At 43.5% G+C, this 23427-nt stretch overlaps 1 protein-coding gene across 1 annotated transcript in view; it reads right to left on the reverse strand.

Annotated features, from left to right (window-relative positions):
* Positions 1-15923: 15923 nt before the first annotated feature.
* HS6ST3 (heparan sulfate 6-O-sulfotransferase 3) overlaps positions 15924-23427 on the reverse strand; it is a 546915-nt gene continuing 539411 nt past the window's right edge. Inside the window, exon 2 of the mRNA XM_045009561.1 lies at positions 15924-16888. Within this exon, the coding sequence (XP_044865496.1) occupies positions 16180-16888 (709 nt within the window). The 3' untranslated portion in view covers positions 15924-16179. The remainder of the gene's footprint in view (positions 16889-23427) is intronic.

The raw sequence follows: 23427 nt of genomic DNA on the forward strand, positions 1-23427 counted from the left end.
CACACATGAGAAATACTAAAGTGACTTTGCTAGTGGGTGACATACAGTATCTCTCTACAGAATAAGTACAGCACAAGCAATTCCAAGTTCAGCTACTCCACATCCCTGGTGTGGATCATCCTTAATCTAAAAGGAATTACCCTCGTAAGGGATAAATAGGTAAAATAGTCTTTATGCCTTTTCACTCTTTGGTCTCTGCGAAGTCTGTTAACAAGCAAGGATACGAGTTTTGACGGAACCTTTTGTAACACTAACACCTGTCCATTGAGAACTGAACTGGGACCAACCATTAATTTCACATAGGCCAAACAGCTGTCAGATTTTGGTCACCACAGACCTTTGACCCTGATTCAAACCAGTGATCTTGAAATATAAAGACCCCAGGACCCCAGAATTCCCATTGACTTTAAGAGAACTAGGATTTTACCCCCATCTTATTAAAGAAACCCCAGAACTACCTTGGCCTTGCACTAGGCCATCTTTCCCTGCACATTTTTAACTGCAGTAAATCAATGTAAACTGTGTACTTACAACCTTACCATGAAAAATGCACCATCACACACTCCTGTATTATTTATAAGCTAGGCAAAACACCAGAATGTTAAAGCTGGACTCTGAGACATTTTCAGTTTCAAAAGTGGCTCAGAAAGAAGAAGACAGGTCTTACAATTTAAGAAGAAATGTTATGGTTCTTGTCCTTGAGCTTACAAGAAACCCCCCAAATAGGTGTGTCCTCACATTTGTCTCCCTACCACAGGTACCCAAAGGGACAATGAGGCCCCAGTCTTGAGTCTGGCTTCTGGGTAAATATTCAAATCGGAATAATCTGTTTATAGCAGCTGTTGAGGTGGTGAGTTTCATTTTTGAACTTGCAAAAAACAAACAATATATAAGAAGGTTTTGCCAAACTAAAACTGCCTTTTTTTAATTTTGTTTTGTTACAATCGCTGCATATACTCCAGCTTTGCTTCCTACTGTTTGTAAATAATGTGGCTATAGATGCAATTTTAATCAGATGAGGAAGTTTGTAGCATTTCATATAAGGATTCATGCTGTGTTACCATCACTTTCTTTATACTATAGCTGCTCTGAGAGATCAGAATTTATTTGTACCATCTGAACCATGATTTAAGATTCTGACCTTTTTCAGCATTCTGTAATTTGAGAGCAGCTCATTCTGTTTCTCCTTGTTTATGGCCTTACACAAGAGATAGAAGAGGGGGAGAGAAGCTGCATACCTGTAGCAAAGGCAACAAGCCACATTTTCAGTTTGCCAAGATTTGGGTGTGAAAGAGAAAAATATAACTTCAAAAGAATCTGTGAAAATACACAAGAAAGGAAATTAAATGTTCTTCCACTGTTAAAAAAAACTTGCCATGGAAACATTTGGAGAATGCACTTCGTGCCACTAAAGAAAACTGATTTTTTTTTAACCTGTCTAGCAAAAGCAGTAAAGAAACAGTGTATTTCTCAGCACTGTATCAAAATGGGTACAAAGGCAAATGAAACTATGCCAGGCTATCATAATACCAATGGAATAAATGCCATAGCACTACACAGACTTCAGCTTGCCTACAATGTCCCTGTAGGATTTTAGGTTATTTTACTCTGCCAGAGCAATAGAAAGGGGCTTTAGTGTAAAATGAGAATCAGATCCAGAGGGTTTTTATAAGCGTTAAAGAAATCTATTTCAGAAAGTATTTGGGGCCCAATTCTGTGACTCCTATTCATATCGAGGAGTATGTATCATGTGAGTAATCCCACTGATGTCAATGGAACTAGGCATGCGAATTCTAGTTTATATGAAGGTCACAGAATCAGGTCTTGGGATTCTAATTTGGAGTCTTTTATATAATACTCAAGAATGCATTTCTTAGTGTCCTCTTTGTAGCTTTTAAAAGCTATAGTTGGCAAGTGAAAGAGCAAGTAATATGTCACACCATACTGGCTCTTAAAGAGCGTAGAAGATTAAATTTGCTAATTCAAAATCTATGTCATGCCAAAAGCAATCTCCAGTGCTATAAGCATTGAGTCCACCCGAAATGCAGTGCTGCAGACATAGTGACTCTGCACTTGTAAATATGTTACTCTGACACAAAACGGGCCCTTGTCTATGCACCTTGGACTACACATGGTGACTAGAAAACAGGTGCTTCAATGTTAAAGTATCATTTATCATAAATATACATGGGACCTGGGGGGTGGGGGCGGGTAAGCCGGTTTCCCAAGGCTGGCAATTTAAAGGGGCCCCTGGCCCTTTAAACCACCACCCAAGCCCGGCTGCCGGAGCCCCGGGGTAGTGGCGGCAGGGCTCCATCTGCAATTTAAAGGGCCCGGAGCTCCACTGTGGTAGCAGCGGCCAGAGCCCTGGGCCCTTTAAATCGCCCCGCCTCTTCTGGTTGAGGCCATGCTCCGGCTCAGGACTCCAGCATACCGGTAAGTCCTTTAACTTTCTTTCATCCCTGGGCCTGGAGTTCCAGATCTTATCTCATATAGGTTTTCCTCTCATTAGATTTATTCCATTGTGATCCTTTAATGATAACTTAGGTATGGCCCAAATACCTATGAATACTTTGCCTCTGTTTTTAATAAGGATGGTAATATGGAACATGTGCATGAAGACGTTATTGCTGATGGAAGTGTGTCTACAAATGGAAATTACCACATCCGAGCTCAATGAGCTCAAATCATGGGAATTCAGATCATTTCCATCCCAGAATACTGAAAGAGCTGGCATGTGAGCTTGCTAGCAAGGATTTGTAGGACTAGTACCATATACCTGTATTTAAAAGAGGTGGGGGAGTGATCTGGGCAATTAGTCTGACCTCAGTAGTATGCAAGGCTTTAGAACAAGTTGTGAAGGGAAGAATAATTAAATTAATGGAGGGAAATGGTAAAGGGGATGTAATACAACATGGGTTTACCAATCATGATCATGCCAGACTAACCTGGTTTGCGTCTTTGAGAAAATAACTGATTTTTTTAGCAAAATTAACATTAGCGGATCTAATATATTTGGACTTCAGTAAAGCATTTGACAAAGAACCACATGGAAACTCATTAGTTAAATTATGGGGGATAGGGATCAGTACAAAAATTGGTGGATAAGGAACTGGTTAAGGGGAAAAGGCAATGGCTTGTGCTAAAAAGGTGAATTACGGGACTGAAGGGAGGTTGCTAGTGAAGTACCTCAAAGATTGGTCTTGGGACCAATTTTATTCACTATTTTTATTAATGACATTGGCACAAAAAAGTCTGAGTGTACTAATGAAATTTGCTGATGATGCAAAATTGAAATTCATGATCAATATGGAGGAGGATTGGAATATTATACAGGAAGATCTGGATGACCTTGAAGACTGGAGTGACAGAAATGGGATGAAATTCAATAGTACAAAGTGCAAGCTCATGCAATTAGGGTCTAATAATAAGAACATCTGCTAGAATTGGAGGGCATATCAGTTGGCAGTGACAGAGGAGGAGAGAGACCCGGGTGTGTTGGTCAATCACAGAATGACTATGAGCCACCGATGTGATGCAGCTGCAGAAAAGGCAAATGTGAGCCTAGGATGTATCAGGGAAGGCACTGCCAGTAGAGAGCGTGAAGTATGAATGCCATGGTACAAGGCACTGGTAAAACTGCATTTGGAACACTGGGTACAATTCTGGTCACCCATGTTCAATAATGGTGATATTAAACTGGAATAGGTGCAGAGAAGTGCTACTAGGATGATCAAGGCCTATCTTATGAGAGAAGGCTGGAAGAACTTGGCTTGTTTAATCCAATAAAAAGAAGGCTGAGAGGGGATATGATTACGCTCTCTCTCTCTCTACCTATCTATCTATATATGTTAGCGGATAAATACCAGGGAGGGTGAAGAGCTATTTAAGCTAAAGGACAATGCTGGCACAAGAACAAATGGGTATAAATTGCCCATGAACAAAGTCAAGTTGAAAATTAGAACAAAGTGTTTAACGATCAAAGGGATGAGGTTCTGGAACAGCCTCTCAATAGAAGTTATGGGAGCAAACAATTTAATTACTTTTAAGATTGAGCTGGACAAATTTAAGAGAGCTGTGATTGTATGACAGGGTTTCTTGTAATGGTAAGGGGCAGGTTTAAACAGCCCTGTGACTAAATTCCAGTTTATAGCTTATGTTCCCAAAAGCTCATGCTTCAGGATTTCAGCTAGTTACCTGCAGTGGTCAGGAAGGGATTACCACTTCCCGGCCCCCTCCCCTCCCCAGTGTATTCTGGGGTTTGTTTACATCCTTCCTCCAGAGCATCACAAATGACCATAGCTGGAGAGGGGATGGTAGATGAGGTGGGCCAGTGCTCTGAGATGGCACCAAGCATTTTCTTTTTCAGGTGCTTGGCTGGTGGATTCCTGCTCACATGCTCAGGATGTAACAGATCACCATGTGTGGTCAGGAAGGCATTTTCCCCAGGTCAGATTAGTAATGGTCTTAGAGAGGTTTTCAGGCTCCACTGCAGCATGTGGGTCACTTGCCAAGATTATCTGCCTCTGTCTCACTTAATCATTTCCCTGTATCACCTGACCAGGATGAGGACAATCTCACCTAGTGGTCAGAGCAGGCATCAGTAGTCAGGAGCCAAAGCCCAGGGTCAAACCAGAGATGAGGAACTGGGTCAAGCAGGGTAGCAGGCAAGGAGGGGTTCAAGGCAAGGGGAGGGCAGCAGCAAGGCGGGGGAGGAGCAGGAGCAGCAAGAACAAGGTAACACAGGAGCAGGCCAGCGAGAAGCCAGCGAGCTGCTGCTAGTTTAAGAGTGACCTGCTGACCTCTGCAGCTGGTCAGGTGGTGTGGCCAATCAGGCAGCCTGCTGCAGGTCAGTTGTACTGATAAGTCTGTCTGGAGACTAGCTCTGCTGCAGCCCCTGAGTCCTGACACCCTGCATTACAGGGGCCTCTCTGCCTGGGGCACATAACTGACTAGTCTCCGGTGTGCTGTAATACTTTGGTTGTTGAGTTTAGTGTGTGAGGGCTGGTGGCCTGTGATGTTCAAGAGGCCAGACTAGATGATCTGGTGGTCCCCCTGGCCTTAAACTCTATGACTCTGTGTTGTGATAGGATTGTTAAAACTGAATTAAAGATATTTATTCATAGAAGAGTTCCAGGATGTGGTGTAAACAGCGCTGGCAGACTTGAACTCTTCGGCGAGTCTATAAATAGAGATGTTTCTTTAAAACAAAACCTAGCAAAGTAAGAGTTGGCTAGCTGTCAGGAGTAGCAGTTTGAATTCAATCCATGTCCTACAGAGCTAACAGCCCAGCTGATCCAAACAAAGAGACAAGCTGAAAACTACCATTATCTTTAACCGGAGCAGGAATGTACCACAATGATTCATTAACATAAAACTAAGCTATTAGCGCTGCTTGTGGAACATTTAGGTTGCATGGTTAAAAATCTCTGTCAGGAAAGACAAAGTGCAGTTAGACTCTAGAAAGTAACCAGCCTGAGTGATTTGGGGATGGTGTGGGGAGGGAGGGTCTAGAACAGGGGTCGGCAACCTTTCAGAAGTGGTGTGCCAGAGTCTTCATTTATTCACTCTAATTTAAGGTTTCGCATGCCAGTAATACATTTTAACGTTTTTAGAACGTCTCTTTCTATAAGTCTATATATTATATAACCAAACTACTGTTATATGTAAAGTAAACGAGGTTTTCAAAATGTTTCAGAAGATTTAAAATTAAATTAAAATGCAGATCTTATCAGTTTAAGTGTGATCCTTGCCCTTGCTATTCCTTGCTGAATCTTCCAGTGTCTAGCACATATTTGGATACTTTAAGCTGCACACAGGCTTCCGAGTGATCAGTTGTTAACCGGCTGGCAGGAGGGCAGCGGCTGGAACCCCAGATCAGCAGCTGAGGTGAGTGGAGCTGGCGGCTGGTAGAGCTGAGCAGGGCCAGAGGCCTGGACCCTGTCTGGCAGGGGGCCTGTGCTGGAACTCCAACCAGAAGCAAGGTCAGTGGGGATGTGTTGGGGATCCCAGCTGGCAAGGGGCCAGCAGCTGGAACCCCAGAGCAGCGACTGAGCGGCTCAGCCCGCCGCCGCTCTGGGGTTTCGGCCGTCGGCTCCTGCTAGCCAGGGTCTCAACCCACTGCCAGCCTGGGGATCCTTCACCCAGGCCAGCAGTGAGCGCTGAGTGGGACTCCAGCTGGCAGGAGCCGGCGGCAGAAACCCCAGAGTGGCGGTGGGCTGAACGGCTCAACCCACCCCCGCATGCCATCAAAAATCGGCTCACGTGCTACCTTTGGCACACGTGCTTAGGTTGCCGACCCCTGGTCTAGCATCTTACTATACAACGAGGCAGAATGGATGGACATACAGAAACATGTCCCCAGGAGCAGAAGGTCCCTTAGAGATGCATGGGCTCAGGTGTACCAGATCAGGCTCACATATGTTTTTGTCCTTTTGATGTTTGCGTGAAATGTTGTTAAACTCAAAACAGTTTTTGCTTTTAATCATCACATAAATTCAGAGAGAGGACATCCCATTTGAGGTATTTACAATATTACTGTCATCCACTTCCCTCCTGCCCCACACTAGTTATGAGCATTTTCTTTTAAAGCTCTGTTCTAACCCCCATAACTTCTTTCTCCAATAACAACAGAAGCTGTAGTTAGGTCCCCTCATTGGTAAGATGTCATTTCTTTTACACAATATGAGAGAGAATTTACTAGTACAGGGGGTCCCCAGTATACATCTCCCCGTTATCCGTCATTTCACATATCTGTCACTCACCAATAAGGGAACGTGTTCTGATTCATGTCAGTCCTGATCCACATATCTGTCGCTTCACCTTTTGCGTGGCTTTTCTTTGGGTGCTTCCCCCAGCATTCAGGAGGTGCTGGGAGGGAAGGGGAAGAGTGGGGACAGGGCGTGCTTGGAGGAGGGGGCAGAACTGGGTGGGAAGAGGGGGGCCAGGCCATTATTTCTTATGGGGGGAAATTCCCCAGTATCTGCCGTTTCAGTATCCATCACCCTTTTCAACAATGCAACCCCAACATTTACTGGAGACCCCTGTAGCCTTGTGAATTCTTTATAAGATTTCATATTAAACGCCATTTGTCAAATACACAAAGAGAAATACAGTTTGAGAGTTGTTATCCTTTGTGTGTGCATGTGTAATGCAGTAATTCACAAAAAATTAGTGAGGTTCCAGAGTACTTCACCTTCTTTTACCAGCCGTTCAGTGTCACTCATATGATTGCTGTGGGTCTATGCTGACTGAAGTATCACTTGTCGGCAGGCCAATCATTTTGTAGTATTTATGATAAGGACCAAAGTATTTCATTATGATCAGTTTGATTGATTTAAGCTAGGATTTTTTCCCTACTTAATAGCAGATTAATTAATATGCATATTCCTGCATCAGGTTAATCATATATTTGAACATCTGTAGCTGTGACATCTTCATTAATGTTATGATAAATTTCATCAGTTCCAGTTACACAGTCTCTTGAGCAATCCTGAATTTTCCTTGCTAAAACTCACACAACTGGTTTGTCTGGGTGTGTGCTTGGTAATTCACAGTTCCCTGTCACTAGGATATAGATTCTGAGGCCCGATGGAACTATTATATCTAGTTTGACCTCTTCCTTAATACAGGCCATAGAATTTCATCCATCCATTTGTCCAAGTTACTGCATCTATTCTGAATTTAGTGGAGTATTTGAAAGTATTTAGACTCACATGCTGGACCAGAATTTAGGAATATTCATCTGCATCATGGATCAAACAGACATTTGCTGATTTTTATTCTCCACTAAATGCTTCTGCCTGTGGTACTTGCTCTTTCACACTTTTGTTAAGCGGGTCCTACAATGTGAGCCAGTTAATTGTTGATCTTGCTAGCTAACTTGGCAGACTCCTGCTCAGTTCTTATTTTTCTGGATATTGCAGTTGCCTTTAATATACATGATCATTCACCTCTTTATAGTCCTCTCACACTATCTTGGCTTCCTTTGTTCTGTGCACTCTGGTTCACTTCCTACTCTACTCTGATGGTGGCTCTTTCAGCCGGGGTATCCTTCAGTGGCGCCTTACCTCCCTCCCTCCCTCTCCTTTTTATCTTTTGATATCTCTTGGGATTCTGTCCCTAATACTCCCCCCCCCCCGCTCACTCTTCTCTACACTTTCTTGGCAGTCTCACACACTGCAATATTTGCAGTTATCATCACTACATGGATGATTCTCAGAGCTGCTGTATCTATCCTTGACCTCTCCCACTCTGTTCTCACTTATGTCATCACGTTTCCAGACATTTCCTCTTGGATGTCCCACTGCCCCTCCAACTCAGTATTTCCAATCCAAACTTCTTTTTTGCTGATCCTTCTCTGCCTCCCGTCTCTATCACTAGTGACAGCTCCACTTCATCTAACATACGTTTGCTTTGTCCTCACACTGTAAACTGTTCAGAATAGGTACATGAGTTCTTCGTGTACAGAATCCTACTCATGTCATTCATGGGCTTTACTAGGACTGCTCATGTGAGTATGGTAGGTAGGATTTGGCCTTGTCTTTACAAAGCCCTGTATAAATTTACAGTACTGTACACTTATTTTAAACAACAACAACATTTATAAGTCATGTAATTACTATAAGTGAATAATTACACCCATAATTTTTGGGAAATACTCAGATTTCCTACCAACTGCTTGAAGGTCTCACCTATCTTTTTGTAACCTATGGGGTTAACACATGAATAATCCCCCTTCTACTCTAAGATTTTAATCAGAACTTCAATACCGTCCACTACCCCTCTTTTTAAATGTGACTGCCGTCTCAGTCAAGTCCTTTTCTCCAGCAAAATGCAGTAGAGTTCAGTGTTGTGGTTTATTGATTTAGTATCTCACTTTTGCTTTAATCTGTACTGTTGTCTTGGCCTCTCTAGGTTTTTAATGTTTCCTTCAAAACGTATCCAGTTAGGTGGTAGAAATATATCCATTTTTTGGTAGAATCGTTAGGTCTGTTTTTGATAGATAGTAATATTTATTAGGCACACAGCCACGCAGTTTATTTAACCATCTCTATGCCACTGCTTCATAGCCACTTCACCACTGAGTGACATGTATGACAACACATAATTTCCTATAGTCACACAGCACCAATTTTAATAAATTAAGTGTTCATGAAAGGTGACAAACAGCTCTGTCAGCTCTCTCTGCTGAGACCTACACAATGGGCTGTAGCAGTGCTAAACTCCCCAAGTTGCCCTGCCTCTGTGTACCTTAGCCCTGAACACAGGTACTACCTCAGCAAGGCCTCTCTCCATGCCCATTCATGAATCAGCTTCTCTGCTGAGACTAAAAACAATGTGAACCTGTACAATATGGCAGTACTTTCAATGAGGTGGACACCAGCCCACTAGGAAGAGGACTCGTTTAACATCAGCAGCCAAACAGCCATGAGATGGCAACAGCACTTGGTCATCACCAACCCGGACTTGAACCTGTGACCTACAGATGAAATCAGTATTACCAGTCCCCTGAGCCTTTCAGTCCCCAGCACTATTGTAGTCTAATATCAGTATATGAGTACGACCTGAAAGTCTAATAGAGACTTTGCCAGGTCAGAGGACGTAACACTGCTCAAGCGGATCAGTGTATACCCCAGAGGAAGACAGACGGAAACGCCAATATTTCTCACATATCAGTGAGAATCAGAAGTAATCCTAATGAAGTTGTTATTGAAGTTAATGGATTTATGCTGGTGTAAAATCAGTGTAAATGAGACCAGAGTAAAACCCACGTGGTACTAATTACTACTGACTCAATCATAGGTGTTCAAACTAGTGGTGCTGCAGCATCCTCCTGGCTTGAAGTAGTAACAACCCAAATACGTGGTTTCCACCTTCAGCACACCCACTATCAAAAAGTTTCCAGCACCATTGGGCTCAACCAGCACAAACCTAAATTGAACCTTTGTCAATAGTAGCTGTCCACAGGTAAGGTTATGGGAAACACCATTTAGAAAACAAAACTAGCATGAATCTCTGAAAGGTTTCTAATTACCTCCCTTTCCCACCCACAGTTTAGAAGAATAAGATGTTTCCAAGGGGTTTTGGCCTGTACTCAAATATTTGGTGTGATTTCTCATTTCCAATATTTTATAGTTACTGCATTTCTCCAAGCAGGTTGCTTGGCTTTCAGTAGAAATGGACTGAATGAGGGTCATTCTATACCACTCCAACCAACCACTGTCAGTGAGGCCATGTGACCTATGCGTTTAACTAGACTCCCTTCAAGTAATGGTGGCACGTATGTGAGTCTCGCTGTTAAAACTGTTCACATTATAGCACCTGGAAATCAAGATAAAGTAATTATGAAATAAAAGCATGGTGCCCTCCACTGTATTTGAGCTAAATAGAAATTCAGTGTTACTTTGGAATAGAAGCAAGGGACTAAACAAACAGTCAGCTATAAGTAGAGGGCTGTGACATTCTGTTTAGAGCACAGAGGAGCCCCCAGACTCTTACCTCTATTCTTCAGTCATTGCTCCAAAGACCTGGCACTCTGCAGCAATCCTCCCAGTGATGGAGGAAGGATGGAATTAGATCCCTCCAAAGCCCACTAACACTCCATGCATCCACTAGTGGATGTTGCTAGAGAACAAAGAGAAGCCTTCCCTGCTCCAGAGTCTGCTGCATCAGTCTTACCAAGCCAGGTTAGAGGCAAGGCACTGAGCTGGAATTCTGAAGTATTACTAGAGTCAAGTATCAGAGGGGTAGCCATGTTAGTCTGGATCTGTAAAAAGCAACAAAGAGTCCTGTGGCACCTTATAGACTAACAGATGTATTGGAGCATTAGCTTTTGTGGGTGAATACCCACTTCGTCAGATGCATGTACGTGCATCTGACGAAGTGGGTATTCATCCATGAAAGCTTATGCTCCAATACATCTGTTATTACTAGGCTATTACTGTTGGACATCAAGAAATTCTGCTCTCCTTTAGACTGGTGTAAATCTGGAGTCAATTCCTTTGACTTCCATGGAGTCACTCCAAATTTACACTTGTGTAACTGAGACCAGAATGTGGCCCATTGTATTTCTAACTCAGTTAAACAGTATTAAGGCCCTGATCCAAATTCCACTGAAGTCAGTGAGTCATTTCACAGACGTCTCTGGGATTTTGAGCAAGTTATGACAGAATGAAATGTTTTTTAAAATATGTTTTAGCCATGCATGTTTTGTTGTTGAACTGAGCTTGTGGACATGATAGGTCTTTAATAATGCTCAGAACAACTGAGTTAAGAGTAGCCACCAGTTATTCCTCTTTAGTTACACAGGATTATTCTTTACAGTTTTAAAAATGGAATCATGTTTATTTGTTCTTCATAACTAATGCATGGAACAAAATTAAACAAAACTTCTCCATAGTTTTTTTTTAAGAGGTTCCTTAAATATTTAGTAAACATTGTCTCATTTTACAGAAAAAAAAATCACTGAAATAAATATGGGAAAACAATTGTTAGACATCACAAATGATTTAACGTTAAATAATTCATTAGGTTGTGCTTTACATCAATGAAAATCCTCAGTTCTACAAACCATCTTTTAAATAGCCATAAAAGTAGATATGGACACTCACAATACAATCTCCTATTAGCAGAGTTCATACACATTATTGCACATAAATAAAAGGAAGAATCCATAAGGAAAATAAATTTACAATCTATTAACTACCCTTTCACCTTAAACATTGCAACTGGTAGAAAGTTCTGATTTTCCTTCCAACATTTATTTGAAATATACATTAGAGAATGACAAGTTAAAACCATGAAAAGGGACACCTGAATCATAAAAATACTGATATGGCCAAGAAGAAAATGGAGGATGCTGCAATCAGTTTCCTCCATAAAGACTATCTCACAAGAACCAAGCCATCAGAAGTGTTTCAGTACAAACTTGGATATCTTTTCTGAGTATGTAGTTGCTGTTACTAGAGAGGTTTACAGCATTCAACACTATCAGAGTAATTCAAACTTTGTGAATGAACAGCACAGGGCCTTGTGCACTAACTTGCACCAATTTGTAGTTCAGTGGCATCTGATTCTGATCTAACACACCCCGGTGAACATCAGAACTCCAGGGAAGTCAGTCACATAACAGTGGTGGGGGAAAAAAAAACAATGTAAGTGAGCCAATGAATTAAACACAGCAACATTACTTCACCCCATTTGTGACTCATTTTGCATGCCCAGTGCCTGATTCTGATTAATGTCCGTACTGCAATTTGAACACAAAGTACTATATCGATAAGTAGTGTGTGTAGCAAGAAAATCAACTAACAGGGAGGTCTGCCACACACGCTCTCTCCTCCTCCTCTGACAAATCCATTTCTGGTGTATAGTGGATGTCACTCCCATCACCTTTCATTGGACTATGCTACACTCAATGTGTAACTTTATACCCCTTATGTCACTGGATTTGGCTAAATTACTTGAAGGTGGGAGTTGAAAACTAGAGATGGGCCCAAGCTAGTTAGACTGGAACCAACCCTAAGCCTTCCCAAAGTTCAAAGAGGAGGGGACCTGGCATTCTGGTTTCGGTCTTTACAGTTACATGGTAGCCGTGAAGTCTGGCTCTGGACCCGAACTTCCACAAAGGTCTGAGGAGTTTGGATTTAGAAGTTTGGTTTGGGCCCCATCTCTAACAAGTAATGGGTGTTGTTCAATAGAACTTCTTGAAGCCTTATTAAATTCTCATCACTACTGCAGTGAGGAACACCGGAGCAGAGAAACGGATCTACTGTTGCTGCATTGTGTGCATTTGTGTGAGGGCAGGCTAGGTCACATCTGCCTTTGTCAATAAAACAGCTCAGAGGGAATACATTTAATTCTGTGGCCAAACATCAATTATCAGGAATTAGAACCTTAAATCTCAACAGTTTGGTGAACTTTTTGCCTAGTGTGAATCTACAGCCAATTAGAACTGGAAATAAGCAGCCAGTGTTGAGCACATCAGTTGAAAGATTAATAAGTACATCTGCACCACAGCAGAGTGACGTTTCTTAGCACCACCTCAGTAGCAGAAACACAAATGCCTCATGTCAGTAACATCATAATTTGCCAGGAAGACAGTGATTCTATGACTTTGTTTTTAAAAATCAAATGCTTGCAAAGTTTTGGAAATGGACAGAGTTGGCTAAATTCTGATCTCCTTTAAACTAGTCTAAGTCTAGTGTATGTACAGTTAAGTCAGTGGAGTTACAACCATGTAAATTTGGAGTACCTGAGAGATGAACCTGGTCCTTTATTTTGATTATTGGCATTTTTAATTATTTGGCATTTGATTATTGGTTATTTTAAACACAGCACTATGCACAGCGCTTTAGAGTGAATATCAGCAAACCACTGTCTAAGCAGTAAATCTTAGAGAACGTGGAAGCCCTTTCCGGTTTATTTTAATATGCCAGGAACTTCTGCTAAAAACACCTAACGTGACTGTGGGTTTTTCTAAAGCCACTAGTGTAGCTGTGAAGGCTTTGGCTGTGGTCCTTGCCCTCTATGAGCTTTAGAGACTGGAAGCTGTCAGCCCTCTGCCCAATAGGCCCACTTGCTGCTCTGCAAATGCCAGCATGTGTGAAGCAGGCTCACGGTCAAAAATGAACTTTAACTCAGCTTCAAATATACGCCTTCAAGATGTCAGAAATTCCATTAACATAAATGCCAGAGCACATGAGCAGCCCTTCAGAGGCCTTACTTCCCCTCTGGGAGATGACTGACTACAGGGCTAGGCATAGTATTAATGTGTTACCAAACTGTTACATTTTAACTCCTCCCATCCAACTACTTTGTTTTCATTTTCTCCATTAGAAGTTGTGTGTCAAACAGAAGTACGGTGACCAGACAGCAAATGTGAAAAATCAGGACGGGGGTAATAGGAGCCTGTATAAGAAAAAGACCCCAAAATTGGGCCTGTCCCTATACAATCGGGACATCTGGTCATCCTAAACAGAAGGAGGGCTGCTGCTGTACCCAGGCAGTGGCAGCTGGCACCCAAGTGAATGCTACCTGCAGCCTCACCAATCTCCCAGCTTCTCTCTCCCATTCCATACAAAGATAATGTTTTCAAAAATGAAAAGCCAAGCCGCTGTGGCCCTGAGGGACAGAGGTGTGCAGGGAAGAGTTTTGTTGTGTGTTAAGGGAGGACAGCAGGGAAGTGAGAAGAAAGAGGGGACCCTCCCATTTTCAGAATGAAAAATGAGGTATGGTTTACAGTAAAGGGCAAATTGGGAGACAACTGTGATTATCTCTCTGTGACCCCCTTACTGATCTCTTGTAGTACCAACCTCTGCCTTTCCAAGCTACCTCTACCCTCCCTCCCACACTGCAGTCACCCCTCTTGCCACCAATTCACCAGCACCCACATTCAACAATTTATATAGTTCCTCTCTGCATTCAACTGGGCCAAACCAACTGGGGGGAGGGGGATGGGCTCCCTGGACCCCCAGGAGCCACTGGGCATCATTTACCCTCTCTTCTCCCCCAGTTAGCAGCCTTGGGGAATTTCTCTGCAGGCTACATCCCACAGACTGGTGTCTGGCTCCTGTGCTTCCCTTCCCTTCGCAAGAGGGGAAGGTCTGGCTGGAATGAAGACCAGCCTCTCAGGCAGCCCCTAAAGACTCAGCTATAAGGGCTCAGTCTCTCAGTCTATTGCCCCATCACAGGGTTTACCTTCTACCCCTCTTCCTGGGGCGTGGTGCGTTACCTCCACTCAGGGCAGCTCCAGGAGCAGTGTCTCACAGCTGTCTCCTCCTTGGCTGGATTCCCTCTATTACCATCAGTCACTGGGCAAGCAACTTTCTTCCTGTTCACCACCTCATTCTGTGGTAAATTCCCCCCTTTTAAGCCCCCTCCCTAGGCCGAGGAAGTCTTGCAGGTGTGTCTCATTAGCCTGGAACAGGCCCAGAGGAGCTTGTTAGCCTCCCTCATAGGAGGGTGAGGGCGTATCACTTCACACACCAACCCATGCCCCTCCCAGCTCAGAATCTCTGCAGGCTCCCTTGCCTCCACCATTCCCAACCCCACCTGCAGAACAACATCCTCCCCGCCCCCCCCCCCATCACTACTGGTCCCTCCAAGGTAAGAACCCCTTCTTCTTGCCTAAACTCAGCACAGCATGGGCCCACCCCATTCAGCTCAGAGCTCTCTTCCCACCAAGGCTCATAACAAACACATGCATCTCTCAAGATACGGTGTACCTTTATGAACAGAGCCCTTATAACAAATTTGGAAAGTGTCAGACTAATACTTAAGCTTTTTCCACTCTTTTTCTTGCCTTTCTTAATTCCACGCCTTTTGTGGATTTCACCTTTCACAAAAGTCAAAGTGGATATTGTTACCTCCACCCAGATAGGGTGAACAGGCCTGTGTGAGCTTCCCCAGAATGGGGAAGTTCTACAGAATGGATCTCATTTCTCAGCAGTAGTACTTATGCCATTCATTTGCCAGGCTCTCTCAGAATGGAGCCTGCTTACTAGCAGGTTTTGGTGATGCACAGCCAAATCTGCTAGGGATTAGATTAAGACCATATAACTCATTTCACTTATAAACCACTCACGACTGCAGGCTTTCAGAAATGAAAAAAATTGTTTCAGCCCCATGTGTCACCTAGTCCTAAATGTAATTTAATCACATTTAGTATTTTCTTTTTCTTACTTAAAACACTGCGTGTAAACATCTGAAGGGCAACATGGTTTTCTCTGTTGCATTCAATACAGAACACAGCTACACAGGACAGTCTGAAATACACCAGCGTCAGCAGCTCAGTAGTTCTCTGATTTTTGATTTATGTCATCACAAGTTTCAGCTGCTCAAACTGTACAGAGTACATCAGTTAATGGAAAAAAAAGAGCTATCTTTTCCAGCCACTCTCATCGCTTAGGCCTTTGAAAGAAGTTAGTATTGGATAAGAATCTATTCCATTGCCAGTTAATAACACTGATATAAGGTGTATTGAGAAACACAAAAATATATATATTCTCCTAGCTGATAGAAACTAAGAAAAACTAAGACAAAGAAGGGCAGCTGTGAGACTCAGTCTCATTTACCAAGGCAACACTCATTCCTTGTGTAATCTCTGAGTAACCAAGTTCAAGAAATTATCAGGGTTTTCACTTCTCTTTTCTTTTATTTGTCTAAGAATGAAAAGTGTCACCATCGCTCCACCTGACTGTTATAATCTTCGGTAACAGCTATTTCTGCTGCTGCTTCTTCCTTCTGCCACTGGTGCGCTCTTTGCTCCCGGAGTAGCCTCCGCTCCTCCCGTCGTTTTTGCCGGTTCTTCTGGTGCTCCTCTTGCTTGGAGTACTGAAAGCGTTGGAGAAAGAGGTCTTTAGCATATTCATAAAGCTGCATGTCCAGGAAGTTCAACACCTCTATGCGTTTCCGGGCCCCTTCATCAATATCCACATTAGAGGCCCGGGTAATATTGAACTGGGTGAATGGGGAAATGAACTTAAGGTTGAATGTCCTCTCAAAGAGATACTGTGTTTTCCTCTGAAACTCTGTGAGTCCAAAAAAGGCCATGTTTTTCAGGTTGTTCTTGGCGCTTTGGAGAAGGATCATATTTCTCTCACTTTCATTCATAAAAGTCAAGTTGTAACATCCAACCAGGCTCAGGTCTGCCAGCATGCGAACCTGGCGGTTGTTAGCCAGGTTGTAACCACAATCCATGAAATCCTGCAAGTTGACTCCAGACCAATCATCCCCCAGGTAACAGGTAGGCAGCTCATCTGGCGTTGGACTTCTTCCATCACACACATGGAGGGAAGTTTTCCACGTTGCACCTCTCTGGACATGTTTCCATTCACTCAAATACCGTGACACTGGATCCCTCAGCATTGTGATGTAATAGAAGTTCCTGGAACAAATTTTTAAAACACAGTTTTAGGATTCAGCAGCTTTTATTCTTATTAATCAGCAATTTTTATTTTTCTCTGATGAAATGCTTGCTAACCAACGACTCTGTTTTAGGGCAGGTCTACACTTAAAACACTGGATTAGTGCAGCTGCACCGCTTAAGTGAAAATGCTCCGACGCCAGCAGGAGAGCTTTTCCCATCAGCATAGTTAATCCACTTGGCGTGAGGCAGTAGTTGTTGATGGGAGAAGCTCTCCCGCTGACATAGCGCTGTTTATACTCAGGGGGAAGATTGATATAAATGTATCACTCAGAGGTGTGGATTATTTACACCCCTAAGCGACATAGTTATACCCCTATAAATCTTTAGTGTAGACCTTGCCTTAACTTTTTCAAATGGACCAATGCACTTGTAAAACTTAAGCCTATAGAACATTCCTAGCAACCACGACATGTGGATAATAAAATTTACCACACCACAAGATAGATAGTCACTTTCAAGAAGGTGGACCGAGGACACATTTTTATCCCTAACCCATTTATCCATCTGTTCTTCATCACGGTGGTTTTTGAGGCACTTACTAGTTCTGAAAGAAGAAATAAGTAACATTAACTACCTCCCAGTGACAAACACAGTAGTACAAAGTGCAAACCTTAACACATGATGAATATTGTGAACAAACTAGAAGGCAGTTTGGTTTTTGTGATTAATTCTTTTTATTAATTTTCATCCATTTGTGATTAAGGAGATATGCTAGAAAACAAGCTGCAAACAAAAGAGGGATTTTTTTTTATTTTGCGGGAAGGAGATTCTAACCACAACCAATTGTGCAGTGTTCCTCAATTTACAGATACCATGACAAATCCAATTGTACTTAATACACTCTTTTTATATGCTGGTATTTAGCAATATCGGAATCAATGGGAGAAGATACTTACAACGGTTCAAAGATAAAACAGTGAAACAGTTGTTGTGTCCTTTGAGGATTTACTGTAGTGAGGATTACAGACCACAAAGATGTGAATTCTCTCACTACTCTTGTACATAATGAGAAAATATTAATCCTGTCACCTGTCTTCTGAACTGAGACAATATGACTCTCTACAGCACATGGTTAGAATATATGAGCAGCCTGGACAATACCAACTGGATGCTGCAACTGCTGTAAATAATGCAATGTGGAAGATTTTGGCATGACCTGCCAACTTGAAAATGGGTCATTAAATGGGTTACATTGAGGCTAATGACAGGACTAAAATCCATTTACATGACTTAATTTGAGTTGACAGATGGATTAAAACTAGTTATGATCATGGATACTAAAATCACTCACTGCCGATGAATGTAAAGGTTAACATGTTCAGCTGTTATCTGTCAGGAATACAAAAAAGATACTAAAATCTACCTGACATCAAATAGAACAAGAAACTGCAGACCTCAGTTTGTCAACTTATCTTTTAGTTGCCGCATTGAGAGTTTCTACATCTAGTTATGGCAATGTGAAAAAGACTGAAATTGAGTATGCCTAAACAATCTTTCATGTAACACATTTACTGTTGAAGATTTTATTCAATAACAACTTAACCTAAATTATAGGGTGATATAAAAATAAGACAAAACCAAAATACTTTATAACTTTTGTCAGCTGGAATAGCAACTAAAAGTCCACGAGTAAAATTAACACAGCTAGTGTGGTACAAAAATAGGTGTTTGCATGACTCATCTGGCTCTGAACAACACGTTAATAAATTATGAGTCTCCAACACCTGATCCACTGAAATTACCCTAAGGCCTGGTCTACATGAGTCTGTTATTTCGGAATTAGCCGAGTTAATTCGAAAAAAAAAAAAAGATTCCATCCACATGACCAAACCGGCTTTTTCAATTTAAAGGGCTCTTTAAATCGATTTCTGTACTCCACCTCGGCAAGTGGAGTAGCGCTTAAATCGAGATCGCAATCCCGGGTTAAAGGTATTGTGGATGCAATTCAACGTTATTGGCCTCCGGGAGCTATCCCAGAATGCTCCCTTGTGACTGCTCTGGACAACACTCTCAACTCCAATGCACTAGCCAGGTGGGCAGGAAAAGCTCCAGGAACTTTTGAATTTTATTTCCTCTTTGGTCACCATCAGCACAGGTGAGCGTCAGCAGAAGTCCACCATCACAGGCGACCATGCAGAGTCCACCATCACAAGAGATCACGCAGTCCCAGATTCGCAGACGAGCTCCAGCATGGTCCGAACGGGAGCTACTGGATCTCATCGTATGTTGGGGAGACGAGTCTGTTATGGCAGAACTACGTTCCAAAAAAAGGAATGCAAATACATACACTAAAATCTCCAGGGCCATGATGGAAAGAGGCTACTCCAGGGACACAGAGTAGTGTCGTAAAAAAATCAAGGAGCTCAGGCAAGCATACCAAAAAGCCAGGGAGGCAAACGGGCACTCTGGGTCACAGCCCCATACATTCCGTTTCTACCGTGAGCTCCATGCAATTATGGGGGGTGACACCACCACTACCCCACTACTCTCCGTGGACACCTGCAAGGGGGGAGTTGTATGGAGCGAGGAGGAAGAGTCATTGGAGGATGAAGAGGAGGAGGAGAAGGAGAAGGAGGACAGTGCCCAGGCAGCAAGTGGGGAATCCGTTTCCCCCCCTAGCCTGGAACTATGCTTAACGCTGGAGCCAATAGCCTCCCCCCACTCCCAATGCAGGCTCCTGGACCATGACCCTGGAGAAGGTACTTCTGGTGAGTGAGAGCCTGATCGGAGCCATGCAATGGGGGGAGAGGGGGGCAAACCCAGCCGCACTGGGCTGTTTGCGTATAGTTTAAAGGGCTCATCCCTGCTCAGAGCCTCATCGGAGCCACACGATGGGTGCGGGGGGAGGGGTGTTGGGTGTTGTGTGAAGGGATCATCCCAGAGAGCCTGCAGGCCCTCCTTTATGGAAAACCCACCAGGCATTGCTTGCTATGGGAAAGGGGTCCCAGCAGTTTGAAAACACTGAAATGAATTTAGAAGAAGCAGAACCTCGTGTGCCCCTAGGCTGCCTGCAAGCTGAATTCTGTTGCCCAGCTGTGTGTGATGGCTTACTCATAGCAAAGTGTCCTCTGAAATGTATATTTAAAAATACTAACCTCCCTTCTCCTCCTCCCGCAGGCCCCTATCTACTCCGTCCCAGAGGCTGGTCCAGATTAGAAGGCGGAAAAAACAAATGCGGGAAGACATGTTCGCCGAGCTTATGCAACCCCCCCCCGCACTGATAGGGCCCAGCTGAATGCGTGGAGGCAAACAATTGCGGAGTCCCGTAAAGCATTATAGGAACACGAACAGAGGAGGGACATGCGTGATGAGAGCAGGCAGGACGCTATGGTCAAGCTCATGGGGGAGCAAACTGACATGCTCCACTGTATGGTAGATCTAATGCGGGCAAGGCAGCAAGACCACAGACTGATGCTGCAGCCCCTGTATAACCACCTTCCCTCCTCCCCAAGTTCCATAGCCTCCTCACCCAGATGCTCAAGAACATGAGGGGGGAGGCTACGGGGACCCACACACTCAACCCCACAGGATTGCCCAAGCAGCAGAAAGCTGGCATATGCGAACTTTTGATTTGGTTTCTCGACTTGTCCTTCCCTCCTCCTCCACCCCCCTAACTCAACCCCTCCCCCCGAGTCTGCCTTCTGATCTCTCTCAATGTGTTGTGCAACAAATAATAATACAGAACATTTTAAAAACAATTTAGACTTTATTTCCTTTCATATATATAGGGGGCAGGTAACTTCAAGAGAAACAAACACAACTGTCACACCATACCCTGGCCAGTCATGAAACTGGCTTTCAAAGCTTCTCTGATGTGCAGCGTGCCCTGCTGCGCTCTTCTAATTACCCTGTTGTCTGGCTGTGCGAAATAGGCCGCCAGGCAAGTTGCCTTAACCTCCCACCCCGCCATATATGTTTCCCCATTACACTCACAGAGATTGTGGAGCACACAACAAGCAGCAATTACAATTGGAATATTGGTTGCGCTGAGATCTAACCAAATCAGTAAACTGCGCCAACGTGCTTTCAAATGTCCAAAAGCACATTCTACCACCATTCTGCACTTGCTCAGCCTATAGTTGAACTGCTCCTTACTACTGTCCAGGGTGCCCGTGTATGGCTTCATGAGCCATGGCATTAAGGGGTAGGCTGGATCCCTGAGGACAACTATAGGCATTTCGACACCCCCAACAGTAATTTTCTGCTCTGGGAAGTAAGTCCCTTCCTGCAGCTGTTCAAACAGACCAGAGTCCCTGAAGATACAAGCATCATGCACATTTCCTGGCCATCCCACGTTGATGTCGGTGAAACATCCCTTGTGATCCACCAGTGCTTGCAGCACCATGGAAAAGTACCCCTTGTGGTTTATGTACTGGCCGCCCCGGTGTGTCGGGGCCAAGATAGGGATATACGTTCCGTCTATCGCCCCGCCGCAGTTAGGGAACCCCAGCGCATTAAAGCCATCCACAATGGTCTGCATATTTCCCAGAGTCACTACCCTTGATAGCAGCTGGTCAATGATTGCGTTGGCTACTTGCAGCACTGCAGCTCCCACAGTAGATTTGCCCACTCCAAACTGATTCCTGACTGACTGGTAGCTGTTGGGCATTGCAAACGCTATGGCACCTACATGGGTAATCCTGGAAAAAGGGCGCGAAACGATATACATTTTTTGAATGAGCAAGAAGGGGCATGTAGCGGGGAGTGTCCTTGTGTGTATTGCTATTACAATTTGGATTAGGAATTGTATGGTTTGCCTTAATGTTTGGCAAAGCTGAGGAGGGACTGTATGGCATAAATAATTGGTTCTTTGTGCTGGTACCCAGTTCCATACTATCTAACAGCAGTTTCATCATGCTCTATTGGGGTACTTATACAGATCCTGTCATCATAGTTCCTGAGCATCCCATGACCATTCATGAATGGATATTCCCAGAAACATCCACTTCGACTACAGTACCTATAAACTAGGATGTAGTAGACATTATTTCCCTTGAGATAAGATAATAATTGGAGATATACCAATCTCCTAGAACTGGAAGGGACCTTGAAAGGTCATTGAGTCCAGCCCCCTGCCTTCACTAGCAGGACCAATTTTTGCCCCAGATCCCTAAGTGGCCCCCTCAAGGATTGAATTCACAACCCTGGGTTTAGTAGGCCAATGCTCAAACCACTGAGCTATCCCTCCCCCCTGAACTACAGTTATACTTGGCTGTAGAGGACTTTGGCTTCCAAGGCTGTTAGAAAATATTGAGCAATGCTTTTCCTTCTCAAGAAAAATGTTCTTCTTCACCATCACTCTGCTTTGTGTTTATGAGAACAGATTAAGACATGCTTTCAGGCAAGCAGACGGAGTTTTGCATATGTTACAAGTGAGACCTGGACAAGCAGCCAAACTATTGCATATCCTTCTCTGCCACTCAACAGCCTGGAGCATAAAAAAATTTCAGCTTCTGGGCCTGGGATCAGCATTTTTGCAACTGCTACCAGCATCACTAAGCAAACATACTGGCTGCAACACTAATGAAAACAGCTATGCTCAAAGTGGCTGAAACACACAATGCTGAGAACACTCAAAGGCAGCTGGAATGTCTGGCTAACATTTGGATCACTTCACAGGGTCTTATACAAGGCTTCTTCCTCATATGGTTGCCCTCCCTCTCTGGGATAGTATTGGATGTTAATGTATATGTTAAAATATTGCTATTGATGGTTATTTATGCCTTTAATAATGTTTCAGCCTTTCCTCACCAACCTATGGCATTTTCATTCTGGTGTGCCTCGGGGCAATGACAACTAGTGAAAGTAAACCTTCCAGGGCATAAATCATTTCCACCTCATTACTGGCTGTGCAGATGTATTTGCTGTTCTATAATGGAATATGAGCTGAAAAGCAGAATCTGAAACAAATATAGTGAAATGAATGAGGAAATGCCTTTGTATGATTTATGTAAATTTCCTTGTGACTAGCCAAGAAACTTTCTTCCTTTACATATTTACTGTATGACTACTGAGCTTTTCAGTGGTCTGTCAAAACTCAGGCCTTGTCTACACCATAGGGGAAATTTGATCTAAGCTATGCAATTTGAGTTATGTGAATAGCGTAACTCAAATCGACATAGCTTAGATCTACTTACCACGGGGCGATGTTGATGGGAGATGCTCTCCCGTCGACTCCCCCGACTCTTCTCGATCCAGTGGAGTACAGGAGTCGACGGGAGAGTGATCTGCGGTCGATTTAATGGGTCTTCACTTAAACCCACTAAATCGACCGCCGATGCATCGACGGCCACTCATCGCTCCCCCCGTAAGTGTAGACCAGCCCAAAGATACTTTTTCTCTCAGTCTGGCTTTCATGAATTTAGTTTGTGGGGGTATGTTTACATTGCAATCAGGAGATGTGATTGCAGCATTAAATAAAAGCTAGTTTGAATAGCAACAGCAATGAGGCTGTGGCAGCACAGGTGGCTGCATGGGCTAGCTCTGTTCGTGCAGGA

The sequence above is a fragment of the Mauremys mutica genome, chromosome 1 (assembly GCF_020497125.1).
Source record: "Mauremys mutica isolate MM-2020 ecotype Southern chromosome 1, ASM2049712v1, whole genome shotgun sequence".
NCBI lineage: Eukaryota > Metazoa > Chordata > Testudines > Geoemydidae > Mauremys > Mauremys mutica.